The sequence below is a fragment of the Setaria italica genome, chromosome IX, assembly GCF_000263155.2.
Source record: "Setaria italica strain Yugu1 chromosome IX, Setaria_italica_v2.0, whole genome shotgun sequence".
NCBI classification, from domain to species: Eukaryota; Viridiplantae; Streptophyta; class Magnoliopsida; order Poales; family Poaceae; genus Setaria; species Setaria italica.
The window spans coordinates 43,585,708-43,597,850 of NC_028458.1; the positions used below are offsets into that span (position 1 = coordinate 43,585,708).

The 12,143-nt window shown below is 42.8% G+C and overlaps 1 protein-coding gene across 2 annotated transcripts; it reads left to right on the forward strand.

Moving 5' to 3' along the window:
* Positions 1-1,265: 1,265 nt before the first annotated feature.
* Positions 1,266-5,081, forward strand: LOC101766773. 2 transcript variants are annotated; one of them, XM_004984076.2, is made up of 6 exons: positions 1,266-1,694; positions 2,844-3,085; positions 3,157-3,415; positions 4,080-4,259; positions 4,347-4,502; positions 4,587-5,081. In XM_004984076.2, the coding sequence occupies exons 1-6, from the start codon at positions 1,638-1,640 to the stop codon at positions 4,761-4,763; spliced, it is 1,071 nt and encodes a 356-aa protein (XP_004984133.1). In that variant the 5' UTR covers positions 1,266-1,637; the 3' UTR covers positions 4,764-5,081. The 2 variants fall into 2 exon arrangements, with proteins under 2 accessions (XP_004984133.1, XP_022685588.1); XM_022829853.1 differs by having other exon boundaries at positions 4,590-5,081.
* The last annotated feature ends 7,062 nt before the right edge of the window (positions 5,082-12,143 follow it).

The following is a 12,143-nucleotide window of genomic DNA, read 5'->3' on the forward strand; positions in this document are numbered from 1 at the left end:
TATCACTCTTGTACTTGTCCAAAAACATCATAAAAAGATGACATATAATATATTACACTTTATAAAATCATACTACATCTCTCAAAAAATAAGTGTTATGCAAAATTTTAATTTTTATTTCACAAAGACTGCACTTTTAACTAAGTAAAACCTATCTAATCAAACCAATACTTATGCTAATAAAAAAACGTATGGAGGAGCGTGTGGTGACGACGAAAATTGGCACGATTGGTTAAAATTGTGATGATCGGGTTCTAAATCAGCTTGGCCAGTTTGGGTGACTTTGGCAAAATGCAAATTGAAATTCTCGATTGCCTAGCTTTTGTTGAGACAACCGGAATGCGTAGTATAAGGTCTGATTTAGACTCTGAATGACAAAGTTATCGCTTTGCGAAGATACTAGGAAAAAAATCAACCGGGCCGGTTTTCTAAAGTGGCCATGCCGATTTTGCGTGTGCAATCTAAGTTAGAAATAATACTTTGACATGATATTTCATAATATTTGTAAGAGTTTCGACACGTAATATGATAAAAATACTATTATCTCTTCTCCATTGCACGAGAAGGCATCTTAACTAGCACGCCGAGCCTAAGGCAACTAAGGTGTGCTTGCTTCGCGAGATCTCTCCCAATCTTAGGTGAGCATTCATTGGAGTTTCGTCGGAGATTCAACGAAACCAGCTTAGCCAATTTTGCAAAACTACCCGATCGAATTTCGCAGCCAATTTTCCAAAACTACCCGATCGGATTTCGCACGGACGCTGCAGGAGCCCTGCGAGGTGCATGTGACGTGCTCGCATGAGAGGTGGTGACAAGTTTCTGCGTCAACATACTTTTTAGCAACTATAACTCGAATTAGGGTAACAAAATTAAGGATGCACAGTTTTCAAGTGACAAGGGGGTTATTTGATCATTTTTTGTTATTATCAATGTGTCTGAAATTTGTTAAAAATGTACCCAGAGTAGTAAGCATTAGTATAATAAATATATACTTCCTCCGTTTTAAATTGTAGATTGTTTTGGTTTTTCTAGATCCATAATAATATCTATAAATTTAGAAAAGTCAAAACGACATACAATTTGGAATGGAAGGTGCAGTAGGTCCGGTGTTCATCCGTAGTGAGTATTTTTTAATTTTTATAAATGAAAGGAAACTGAAATTGTCATTCAATAAACGGCGTACTTACAAGGAAACGTTCGGGAAAAGCGGGAAATTTAGTTCTGTCTCCGCTGGCCGCTGCGCGGTCCCGTCAACACGGCGAGCACCAACGGAGAAACAAAATTTTTAGAGTGGTGGGCTGGAGGCTCCCAGAAGTCCCACACGCCCACACTGACACGCTTCACGCGCGAGGCAGAGCTGCCCTGCCGCCTGCCGCCCTTGCTCCCTCCGCCAACTGCGCCGCGCTCCGCTGCGCCCCCACAGAGCCGGCGCGCGCCTGCTGCCGCTCCGACGGACCCGGACGGCACCGACCTCCCGCGCTGCGCGGCGGCGGGGGCGGGAGTCAGTTAATGCGCCCGTGAGCCGGCGGCGGCCAGCGACTCCTAGGCCCCTAGGACGGCGGTGGCGGGTTAATTAAGGCGGCGTCTCTCGAGGCGGCGCGAGGGGACGGGGGCCGACGAAGGGAGAAAAGGAGGCGATGGGGGGCGCCAAGGGGGAGGAGAAGCCCGGCGGCGCCGACGACTGGTGCTACAAGGTTCGATTTCCGCACCTTGCTGCTCGATTCCTCACTTTCCTGCTGGATTTCGGGCGAGGTTGTGGGGTTTCCGCCTCCCCTAGGCGTCGAGTCGGGGTATTTGCCAAGGGAAATTGAGCGGAGCGCCTTGGGCGTGGCATTTGGGATCATTCCCCTCGGTTCGTTCTCCAATCCGCGCGCTCGTTTCCTCGAGCTTCCCTCAGGAGTCGTTTTTCGACCAACATTCCTGTTTCTTCCAACCCTGATCTGAAATGCTACTGAAGAAATGGTTCCCCTTGTTTTAATCATTCTCCGTTTCCCCTCTTTTACCTGTGTGTAAGTTTGTACTGGTTCAGAGTTCGGACTTCGGAGGCCGTAACAGACGGGATTGATATCCTCAATCTCCTCCTATTTTGTTTCTTTTGCTTCCGTTTCAGAGTCTAAACTTTCTTCTTTGTATTATGCATTTCTGTTGCCGGAGAAATTAGGAATCTGTCCTCTCCCCTTCCATTTTTGGGTTCAGACCGTATAGGAGCTAAGTTCGTTCTTCTCAGCTCATATGTATCATATTGATGGTTACGTATTTCGATTGACTAGGTGAACCGAATGCATCTCTCGTTGCATTTGTCTCTCTCTTTAGTACTACCAACATTTTCGGTCATCAGTTCTGTCTTTTCTTCCTTGTTGAGAATCAGAAGGAAACCAGGGAGAGTTGGAAGTAGATTCACTTATGAAGGCAGTTCGGGAAGAGAATATCTGAGAGCAGTACTGGTACCTCATGGAAAAAAGGCCTTTTCATACCTTGTCTTGTCTTCCATATTGGTAAATATAAAAGCTAGCTGATTTGTGCAGTACATGGCCCATTTCCCTTGCTCTGGGTCTGGGGAACACAAGAAGCACCAGATAGATCTTGGAGTTTTCTCTGTTTATTTTCTTTCCAGTTCCACTTATATATATCTAGCCAAAATGGATGCTTGTCAGCTCAGCACGATCCAACCTAGGAAATATTCATGTTTGTAGTATCTGCCGTAAGATTTGTTCCATTGCAGCATATGGTTAGAAAATAACAAATCTTTTCTGAAGAAAGGGCTGCAATAGTCAATAGCCCCGAATGGCATATGTATTGTACATCTGCTGATTTCTTTTGTAATGCTTGGAATCTGTTTGCAGAGTACATTTGACTTGAAGGCCCCAAAGAAGTCACCACTCGCATTGAGAATGTTTGTTTTTGCTATGACTATGTTATGCGGGATATCTATTTGCTCAATGTGTATGAAGCAACTAGGGAGTGATGGCTGGTCAAGAATCGTGAAGATCGAAGTTGTGGAACAAGAACAACCATGTAACAAGTCCACAGTTCCTCCGTCTGAGGTTCAGTTTGTGCATTATCCTCAACCGATAACTTACAGCAGGTGAGATTTGCCCTGCAGCAAGATTGAGCCATCTTTGGTTTGTGTAATGCCTAATATAATTTAATTTCTAGGGAGGAATGCAAGTGTAACCCTGTCCGGTTCTTTGCAATTATCTCATCACAGCGATCTGGAAGCGGCTGGTTTGAAACCCTTCTTAACAGCCACACTAATGTTAGCTCCAATGGTGAAATTTTCTCCACAAAAGAAAGGAGAAGTAACATTTCCTCTATAATAAAAACCTTGGATAAAGTGTACGATTTGGATTGGAACAGTAGTGCTTCTAAGAATGAGTGCACTGCTGCTGTTGGCTTCAAATGGATGCTTAATCAGGTGAGGACAAAAATGTGCAATCTAGATAATTTATTTGGACGATTCTTTTCATTTACTTCCAGTATGTTTCAATTATTGAATATGTAGGCTCCTAAGGATATACATGTTCTCAACTAGCTAGACAACACTGCACCAAACATTTCCCCCCTCTTTTCTTTTTTTTCTTCGTTTTGAAATCCCTTCCATGAAACTGTTGGGTAGCTTGTTTTAGTGTAGAGATAGAAAGTTGTGGGCTCTCACTTCAGCTGAACTGCTGAACGCTTGAATGATCTGCTATAGATTCTTTTTTTTAACCTCATGGATGATTAGAAAAGGGATTGCTTCTAACTAGACATTGAACATGACATGGTCCTGTGTAGTCCTATTCTTTTGGGAATAATTAGTTTCATCCATTTGAAAGATGTAAATATTCTGCCTCCAAATCCTCCATGTTTAGACAATGGAAGAGATTATACTGCAAATGCAGATATTTGATAGTTCTAGTAGAGTGACCATGTAGACCAATTATAATTTCCATGGTGAGCATATTTCTTTCAGGACTTCATCTAATTGGTCTGAAAACTTTCTTTTTCCTGGTAGACAGTTTGATTAGTAAATCATGAATATTGGCCAAGCATAGAGAAAGGAAACAAAAAGGCATTCTTCTGACAGTATATGTTTTCAGGGCCTTGTGGCAAATCATGTGGATGTAGTTGACTACTTCAATCGAAGAGGAGTCTCTGCAATATTTCTCTTCAGAAGGAATCTGCTCCGTCAGTTGGTATCACAACTAGCGAATAATCATGACAGATACCTTAAGCAATTAAATGGAACACATAAGGCACATGTTCACACAAAGCATGAGGTAATGCTATACAACTTGTGTTTAACTCTGCCCTGATAATGTCTGCGGTCTCTGAGTTGATCTCTATGTTTTAATGATCCTTTACAGGCCATAATACTTGCAAAATACAAGCCCAGACTCAACACATCGTCACTAATTTGGCAACTGAAACAAGCAGACGAATACACCCATGGCGCTCTTGAAAACCTAAAGAACACCCGCCACATCACTATCTATTACGAGGATCTCATTCTCAACAGAACAGTGAGTTCTCATTGCCAATGTATTCCTTGATACATCTAGTTTCCTTCTATTGCTTACAAGCACTGCATCGGCTTGCACTTGCAGAAGATTTTTGATGTCCTGGATTTCCTCAAAGTGCCGAGGATGAAACTAGCAAGCCGGCATGTTAAGATACACACGAAACCTCTGTCCGAGCAAATAGAAAACTGGGATGAAGTCTACAGTGCCCTCAACGGTACCCAGTACGAGAGCTTCCTGAATGCTGCTGACTACATAGTCTGACATCACGTCTCCACGTTTCTTGCGTAGATGTAGATATAGCCCTTTTGTGTGCTTGTGATTCTTTCGTTCTTGCTTTTAAGTAGCTGGCCTTGACGTGCCTGACGAAATTTTGGTAGCCTCACTAATTGTACACCTGCTTCCTGATGTTCCTGTAACTGATCTCAAGCTTCTCTATTCTTTGGTGCTTCACTTGTAATGCTTGTTTTCTAGGAGTCAATTCCTGGCAGTATGATGGTTCTACTAGCGCTGTTTCACATGCCCGTGTGCTGTTGTCGGTGGTCGTATTGTTCAGAAACAAAACTGATACTTCTCTTTTCATCCTGTATTGTGTATTTGTCGCCAAGACAGTTCAGAAGTGGTGATGCTGAATGAACCGAAAATACTGATGCGGAACAGGTACTGATCAAGTGGATAGTAGTAGTAGAAATTCAGGCAGATTGCTGAGTGCTGGCGTGCAACCTGCCTGCACCCTGCAGTCTGCAGATCGTATCCGCAATTTTGCATAGAGGGCACGCTTTATACATGTTTCGGATTTTTCAGATAGCCAGCTTATTGCAATATGTGTTATCAGCAGGTTCTAGGATTCGGATAAAAAGGTCTCTTTCATATTGAAGCGATCCCATATCGATTTATACTTTTCGTGACTTCTCTCACTGTCGTCTACTCGTCTGGTCAGTCCAGGACATCTACATCGATGTCCTTTCCAAGTTCTAACAGACTTTGAAGCCAGTTCTGGCGTCAACGGTTCTCGACAATCGTGAAGATTTTGCGTCAACGGTTCTCTCAAGGACCACTGCTGCAAGCCCGTGACACCTGTACAGCACAATAGCCATACTATTTAAATATTTTCATTCTAATGTTTTGCAGGTCATGACCGATAACACATGTACAGGCCCGATAGCCATACTATATATATATATAGATATATATTATATTTTTGAAATATTTATCCGGGCTAACAATTTACCAGTATATAAAATGTCTAGAGCCGTTTCAATTGGCGCAATCCACTACTACTTTTTTTTTTAAAAAACACATACAGACGCTCGTATACACATACGTACACTAAACTCTACAAATACACGCACATAAACCTATCGTTATATTATAAACCTATCGTTATATTATAAGTACTTTTGAAAGATTGATCCCATAGATCTTAAGATTGACGAAGTCATCAAAAACATCTCATTATTGACGGACACATCACCGAAACCTACCCTTACAAGTTTTTGCTATTTTACCTAGCATAGCCAATAGCCTGGCTTCTCTGCATATCCATATGAATGCTGGTAAAACTGGCAGCACTAGCTTTTCTGTGATTAAAGGACCTTTTGAATCGGGGGATTTTGTTCAGAGCTAATCGTGACTTTGGGATCAAAAAAGTTATTGCAGATTCCTTTTTCTTTAAAACGAATGGGCACTAGACAGTGCCTAAACTAATTTCTTTCAGATCTAGACGTTGCTTGGAAGTCTTTCTTGTTGATTTAGACGTTCAGATTCAGACTTCCCATGACTTGTCTTTGCTGTGTGATCTTAAATTGCAGGAGGTTTACATCCTTCCCATTTTATATACTCTCCCTGTTCATTTTTTGCTGTAGGGAGCTCTGACAAAGATATATATTTTCATGTACTTTTTTCTTGAGGTAGTTCTGGCAATAGACTTTACTTTTGTTTTTTTAGCAGAGTTTTTGGTGTTCACGCGACGAAACGCGTGTCACTGCAGAAGAGTAAAAAAAGGCATCAACGGCCTTCTAAAAAAGAAAGGCATCAACGGCAGGCACAGTCGCGCAGGCCCATCTGCCCATATCGCCCAAGAAGGAAGAGGCCCTAAAAATAAAATCGCCCAAGAAGAGATTTGGTTGTTTGTTGAGAGCCCACCCACATCCGTTCTGCCTTAATAAATTGGGCCAAGCTCGTCCTTTAACGTAGGCCCAACATTATGTAGTGTGAGCTGTTCCGATCTTTTTTAAGGCATCCATTATTCATACAAGGATTTGATCATTTGAATAAGTGGCAACGTACCTAAGTTGGAAAAAAAATCTTTATTTACAATCTACATTATTCTGAATGGAGAACGTTAACCACAACATTCAAATTTGCAATTTTCATGGCGAAAGTTAATTTGGCATGTCGGGCCTAAATTAGAGTTCAGACATGTCTTTTTTTCTGTTAGAATTTGCTAACAAAATTTTCTTTGAAGATACATTAAAAACCTTGTTTTTACAGAAGATACAATACAGTTTTGCCCTCATGAATATATAAAACTCCGAGCAATCTTGGATATATAATACGTGTTGGAAAAAATGACATGCTATTTAAATAATTTCCATAAAACCTTTTACCATAAAGTGTGATAGATCGTGAGTTTGACCCCTCACCCCTGTTTACCTTTACCCTGAGACTATATATAGATATTGCAGTGAGAAAAGGTACAATGAAGCAAGGCATTCGAGCAATCACCACGCTTATCCCAAAAAAGGTTTTCCTTGGCGCTGAAGATTACCCGCTTGTGATCGATTTCGAGGATTTGTTCAGACTTTACCGTCATCAACACCTCGATGTCAAGCTCATTACCGTATGGTGCTTGTAAGTCCACATATACTGCATACATGAGTTTTACATACATACGTATATATTTTATATGTCTAGTACCTGAGAGACTACCTATTTTGCATGATGCAATGGAAAGAGGAAGAATTGACGAACGGTAGGTACTCGGTAGCGTACCTTGACCTAGCATGAATTAGCGAGCCAGAGTACAAGGTCAAACTGAATGAAAGGGTCAAAGCAAAAATGGAAGCAACACAGACACAAGCGGAGAAAAATGCTATAAAGGAAAAAACCCACAAAGAAGAAAAGCACAAGTGTCCATGTACATTGCAAGAGTTACGAGGAAAAAGGCTCACAAGCAGTGTATCATGAGGGCTTACAATTTTCAGTAAGCAAGGTAGTTTAAATTACTATTTATATACTTGGTGCTAATTAATGCCATCACAAATATAAATTATTCTAATATCATGCAGAGACTATAGGATTTGCATCTGTATTTACCCCAAGCTTGGATCTGCAATTATCCTCGACTCTCTCAGATATACCAAAGATAGTTACAAGGACTTCCTAGACATTGTACAAAAGTAAGACATCTCTTGGAAGTACTTAAATGCATGTTGAGATTCTATGAAGTTAAGTTGTATTACTAACTTTTGTCTTTGTATCCTCAAAGTGCGCACAGGCTTTACGTACTGAAAGGCGAGGAATGCCTTGAAAACAGGAAGAAAGCGATGAAAATAATAACACATAGATGGGTAAGAACATAAAAACTTGGTTTCTTTTCATATAATGTAGACTTGTCATTTATAACAACTCATCATTTTTCTATTTGATTGCAGTGCCACAAGCAACCGCCCGGCTCTGTGCTATGCGGATATTACGTGTGCGAGTTCCTCATAAACAATGGGAGGTACCGGACGAACCCCGAAGACGTAAAATCTCTTATACACTGCCATATGCTAACTTCCTAATGGTAATACATCCTAATGTTCATTTACTGTATACCTGCATATGCCTAGGATTGACACTCGTGATGCGGCGCGCGATGCGGCACTCGAAGATAGAGGCATCATCAACATTTGTAGGGACATGGCGAGGTTCATCCAATGGGAGATTTGTCATGAGGATGGAGAATTTTTTGATCCAAATGGCGTGTTGGCGGCGGACGGATGCAAACGTCTTCGTTGCTGGATGAAAGCGTTGCCGATGTAGCTCTATTCCAATTGTTGAATTATGTGAATTATTTATTATTCAAGTTTGTTGAATAATGTGAATTATCTATTTTGTACGATGTAGTTTTTAATAATGTGACTTATTTATTATTTAACTTCGTTGTTATGTGGTTGGAGATACATATTTAAATTTGGTGGCTAAAAATTGATGGAAAATAGAAATTATAAATAAATCATGGGAAATAATAAATAGGGTGGGAAAATAAATATTCCTGGCGGGTGGCATAACCAACCGCTAGCACAGAATGCCACTGTGCTGGCGGGTGGCTACCCGCCAGCACAGAGAGGGTCTGTGCTAGCGGGTGGATAACATCGTCCGCCAGCACGGACTGTCATTTGTACTGGCTCAAAGTTGCTGGCGGGTGCTCGGCCCGCTAGCACAGATCCTTTTTAGCCACCGGTACAAATATTTTCTAGCCTGGTTCGATCATTGCATAGTCATCAAATTAAACAGGAACAGGAAGAAAGGAATGCCAACAGTGGCCACATGCAACGATGCATGACCTAGCTCGATCCATCAGCAGGTTCTGCACACGCACGAGCAAAGGAAAAGCTAAAAGCTACGTGACAACATACGTGTGCGCGCGCAGCCAACCTCTTGGGGGACGTCGTCGTGGGCATCGCATGCACGCATGTGACACCTCGGTCAGAATAGTTCTTCGGCCCTGTTTGTTTGGGCTTTTAGCCAGCTTTCAGCCACTAGAAGCTGAAAGCCCAAACAAACAGTTAGCTTTCGAGCCTAGCTTTTCGTGGGCCAAAAGCTTTGGAAAGCCACATTACAACGCGAAGCTGGAAAGGAGCAAAAAACAGGCTTCTTGCGAGCTTTCGGCCGTAATTACCCACCTGCCATCGGTAAAGGGCCCGAAACGATACGCTTCTTTTTTTTCTTTCCCCGTCTGCCTCCTCCTCCCCAACCCTATCCACACCATGCCGCCCTCCCCATCCTGCGGCACCGTCCGCATTTGGCGCCGCCCTCCCTATCCCGTCGCGCCACCCTCCCTCCGGTCCTCGCCCCTGCACGCGCCGCCTGCCGCCCCTACACGCGCCGCCCGCCGCCCTCCGTCCTGGCACGAGCCGCCCGCCGCCCACCGCCTGCCGCCCACCACCCGCTGCCCACCGCCCCGGCACGAGCCGCCTGCTGCCCACCGCCTGCCGCCCATTGTCCACCGCCCGCCGCCCGCCTCCCCTGTTCGCCCCTCACGCCCGAACCCTGCACGCACCGCCCGTCCTTCGCCCGTGCTCGCGCCGCCCACCGCCCCTGCTCGCCCGGCCCCTGCTCGCCCATCGTCCCTCCACCCATCGTCGGCCGGCCCCTGTTCGCCCCTCTTCGCCCGGACCTTCCTCGCCCGGCCTCTTCTCATGGACATCGCCCGGCTCCTGCTCGTGGATGTCCCCCTGCTCGTGGACGTCGCTCGATCTGCAGCAAGGTGAGCACCACATCCCCTAGAATCATGGTAGCCTAGAATCATGGTTTAGGAGCTTTGAGTCATGGATTAGGATTCTGAATCACCAATCTGTTTGTATGCAATCATGAACAAAAACTCTCTGTCTTAATGGAGAACAAAGGAAAGGGCAAGGGAAAGAGCAACGAAACTGAAAAGGTTGTATGCCAAGCAGATTGGAAAAATCCTGAAATGACTATAATTTTTTGTAATATTGTTGTTGAGGAGATTGAAGCTGGGAATAGGCCTCTAGGTACACTGAATGCAAGAGGCTATGAGAACTTACGGGACAAGTTTTTCAGTCAAACAAGAAAAAATTATACCTAGAAACAGCTGAAAAACCGTTAGGATAACTTGAAGACCTTGTATGGGTTTTGGAAATTGCTTTGGAGCGATTCTGGCCTTGGAAGGCATCCTGTTTTGGGGATACCTACAGCAAGTGATGAATGGTGGGAGAGAAACATAAAGGTTAGCAATCTGTAATGTGAATGTTCATTAGAATTCTTTGTACTATATGCAATTGACTAATCAGTTTGTATTTTCTCTGTTTTTTACAGGGACACCTCAGGAGGGAGAAAAAGGCATTCCGTTATGCTCCTCCGCCATATTTGAAACAATGGGAAATTATGTTTGAGAAGAGTCATGTCTCAGGCCACTCTGCATGCATTCCTGGTGAAGAAGGTGGTGGGGACAGCATTCCCAATGAAGTAGAGGGGGACGATGATCCAATTTATGAAATAGGAAGTGATCAATTCACACCCACATCATCTGCACGCACCAAACTAAAGAGGAAGGTGAAATCTGGTAGCCCTAGGAAAATTAGCCCAAGGAAGAAAGGGAAGAATCCTATGGTCAGGGTGATGTCACGCATGGTGGATGATGTGATTAGTTCCAACTCTGTGACTTCCAAAGCATTGACTGGTGACTTCACACGTGAGTCGGTTAGAGAGGTTATGGCATTGGTTAAAGAATGTGGAGCTGTAGAAGGTAGTGATGAGCATTACATTGCAACACAGTTGTTCAAGCATTCTGCTAATCGTGAATTTTTTTTATCTAGCTTTGACACCAATGAAGGAAGGTTCAATTGGCTGAAGAGATGCTATGAAGAAACAAAGAAGTAGTCGGCCATGGAAGAATTATTTCTGTATCCTATCTATCTAGCTACTATTATTTGTGTAAAACTCTATATTTGCGCCTTGTGAGATATTTGTGAGCTTCTGTTAGTTGTGTGAAACTCTATATTTGTGCCTTGTGAGGTATTTGTGAGCTTCTGTTAGTTATGTGAAACTCTATATTTGTACCAAACTTGTTCTACCTAGTTACTGTTATTTGTACTAGACTTGTGATGTTGGTCTCCATGTGTCTTTATGTAAATGAGTTCTGCAAGTGATGAATCCAGTGGTGATGAATATTCCAAGTTGTTGGAAATTGCAGTTGGGCAACAGAAAAAGATGAATCGGTTGATCAATGCTGCAAACATTTTTGGTATGTATTATGATCAAACTTATCTAAACAAGTCGAGAAGGAGACAACCTGAGGTGACAGGTTATTAATGGGTTACTACCAGTTCGAATAGACATAGATCATGTTATAGAATGTTCAGGATGACAAGGGCAGTTTTTGATAGTTTGCATGAAACATTAATTACCAACTATGGGTTGAAATCAACTACGGGTATGCATTCCATTGAAAGTTTGGCCATGTTTTTATGGATAGTAGGTGGTTCTCAACCTTTTAGTCAAGTTGAGGATAGGTTTCAGAGATCCACAGAGACTATCAATAGAAAGTTCAACACATCTTGAACAAAATAGCTGCAGACATTATTAAACCAAAAGATCCAAATTTTTCTACAGTTCATCATAAACTACAAGAGCATCAGTTTTCATCTCATTTTCATGGTGCTATTGGAGCAATTGATGGAACTCATATCCCTGTAGTTGTGCCTTCTACTGAACAGATTATGCATTTTGGTTGGTACTGATGTACCACTAAGAATGTATTGGTTGTATGTGACTTTGATATGAGATTCACTTTTGTTGTTGCTGGATGGCCTGGTTCAGTGCATGACACAAGGGTTTTTAATGAAGCATTGCAGAAATATGCTGACAAATTTCCTTTTCCACCAGAAGGTACAAAAATATGGCACCTACAAT

Coding starts and splice junctions, on each gene's coding strand:
- LOC101766773 (XM_004984076.2), top strand. CDS start 1,638: ATGGGGGGCGCCAAGGGGGAGGAGAAGCCCGGCGGCGCCGACGACTGG. Junction 1,695..2,843: donor CCGACGACTGGTGCTACAAG/GTTCGATTTCCG, acceptor ATCTGTTTGCAG/AGTACATTTGACTTGAAGGC. Junction 4,260..4,346: donor ATGTTCACACAAAGCATGAG/GTAATGCTATAC, acceptor GATCCTTTACAG/GCCATAATACTTGCAAAATA.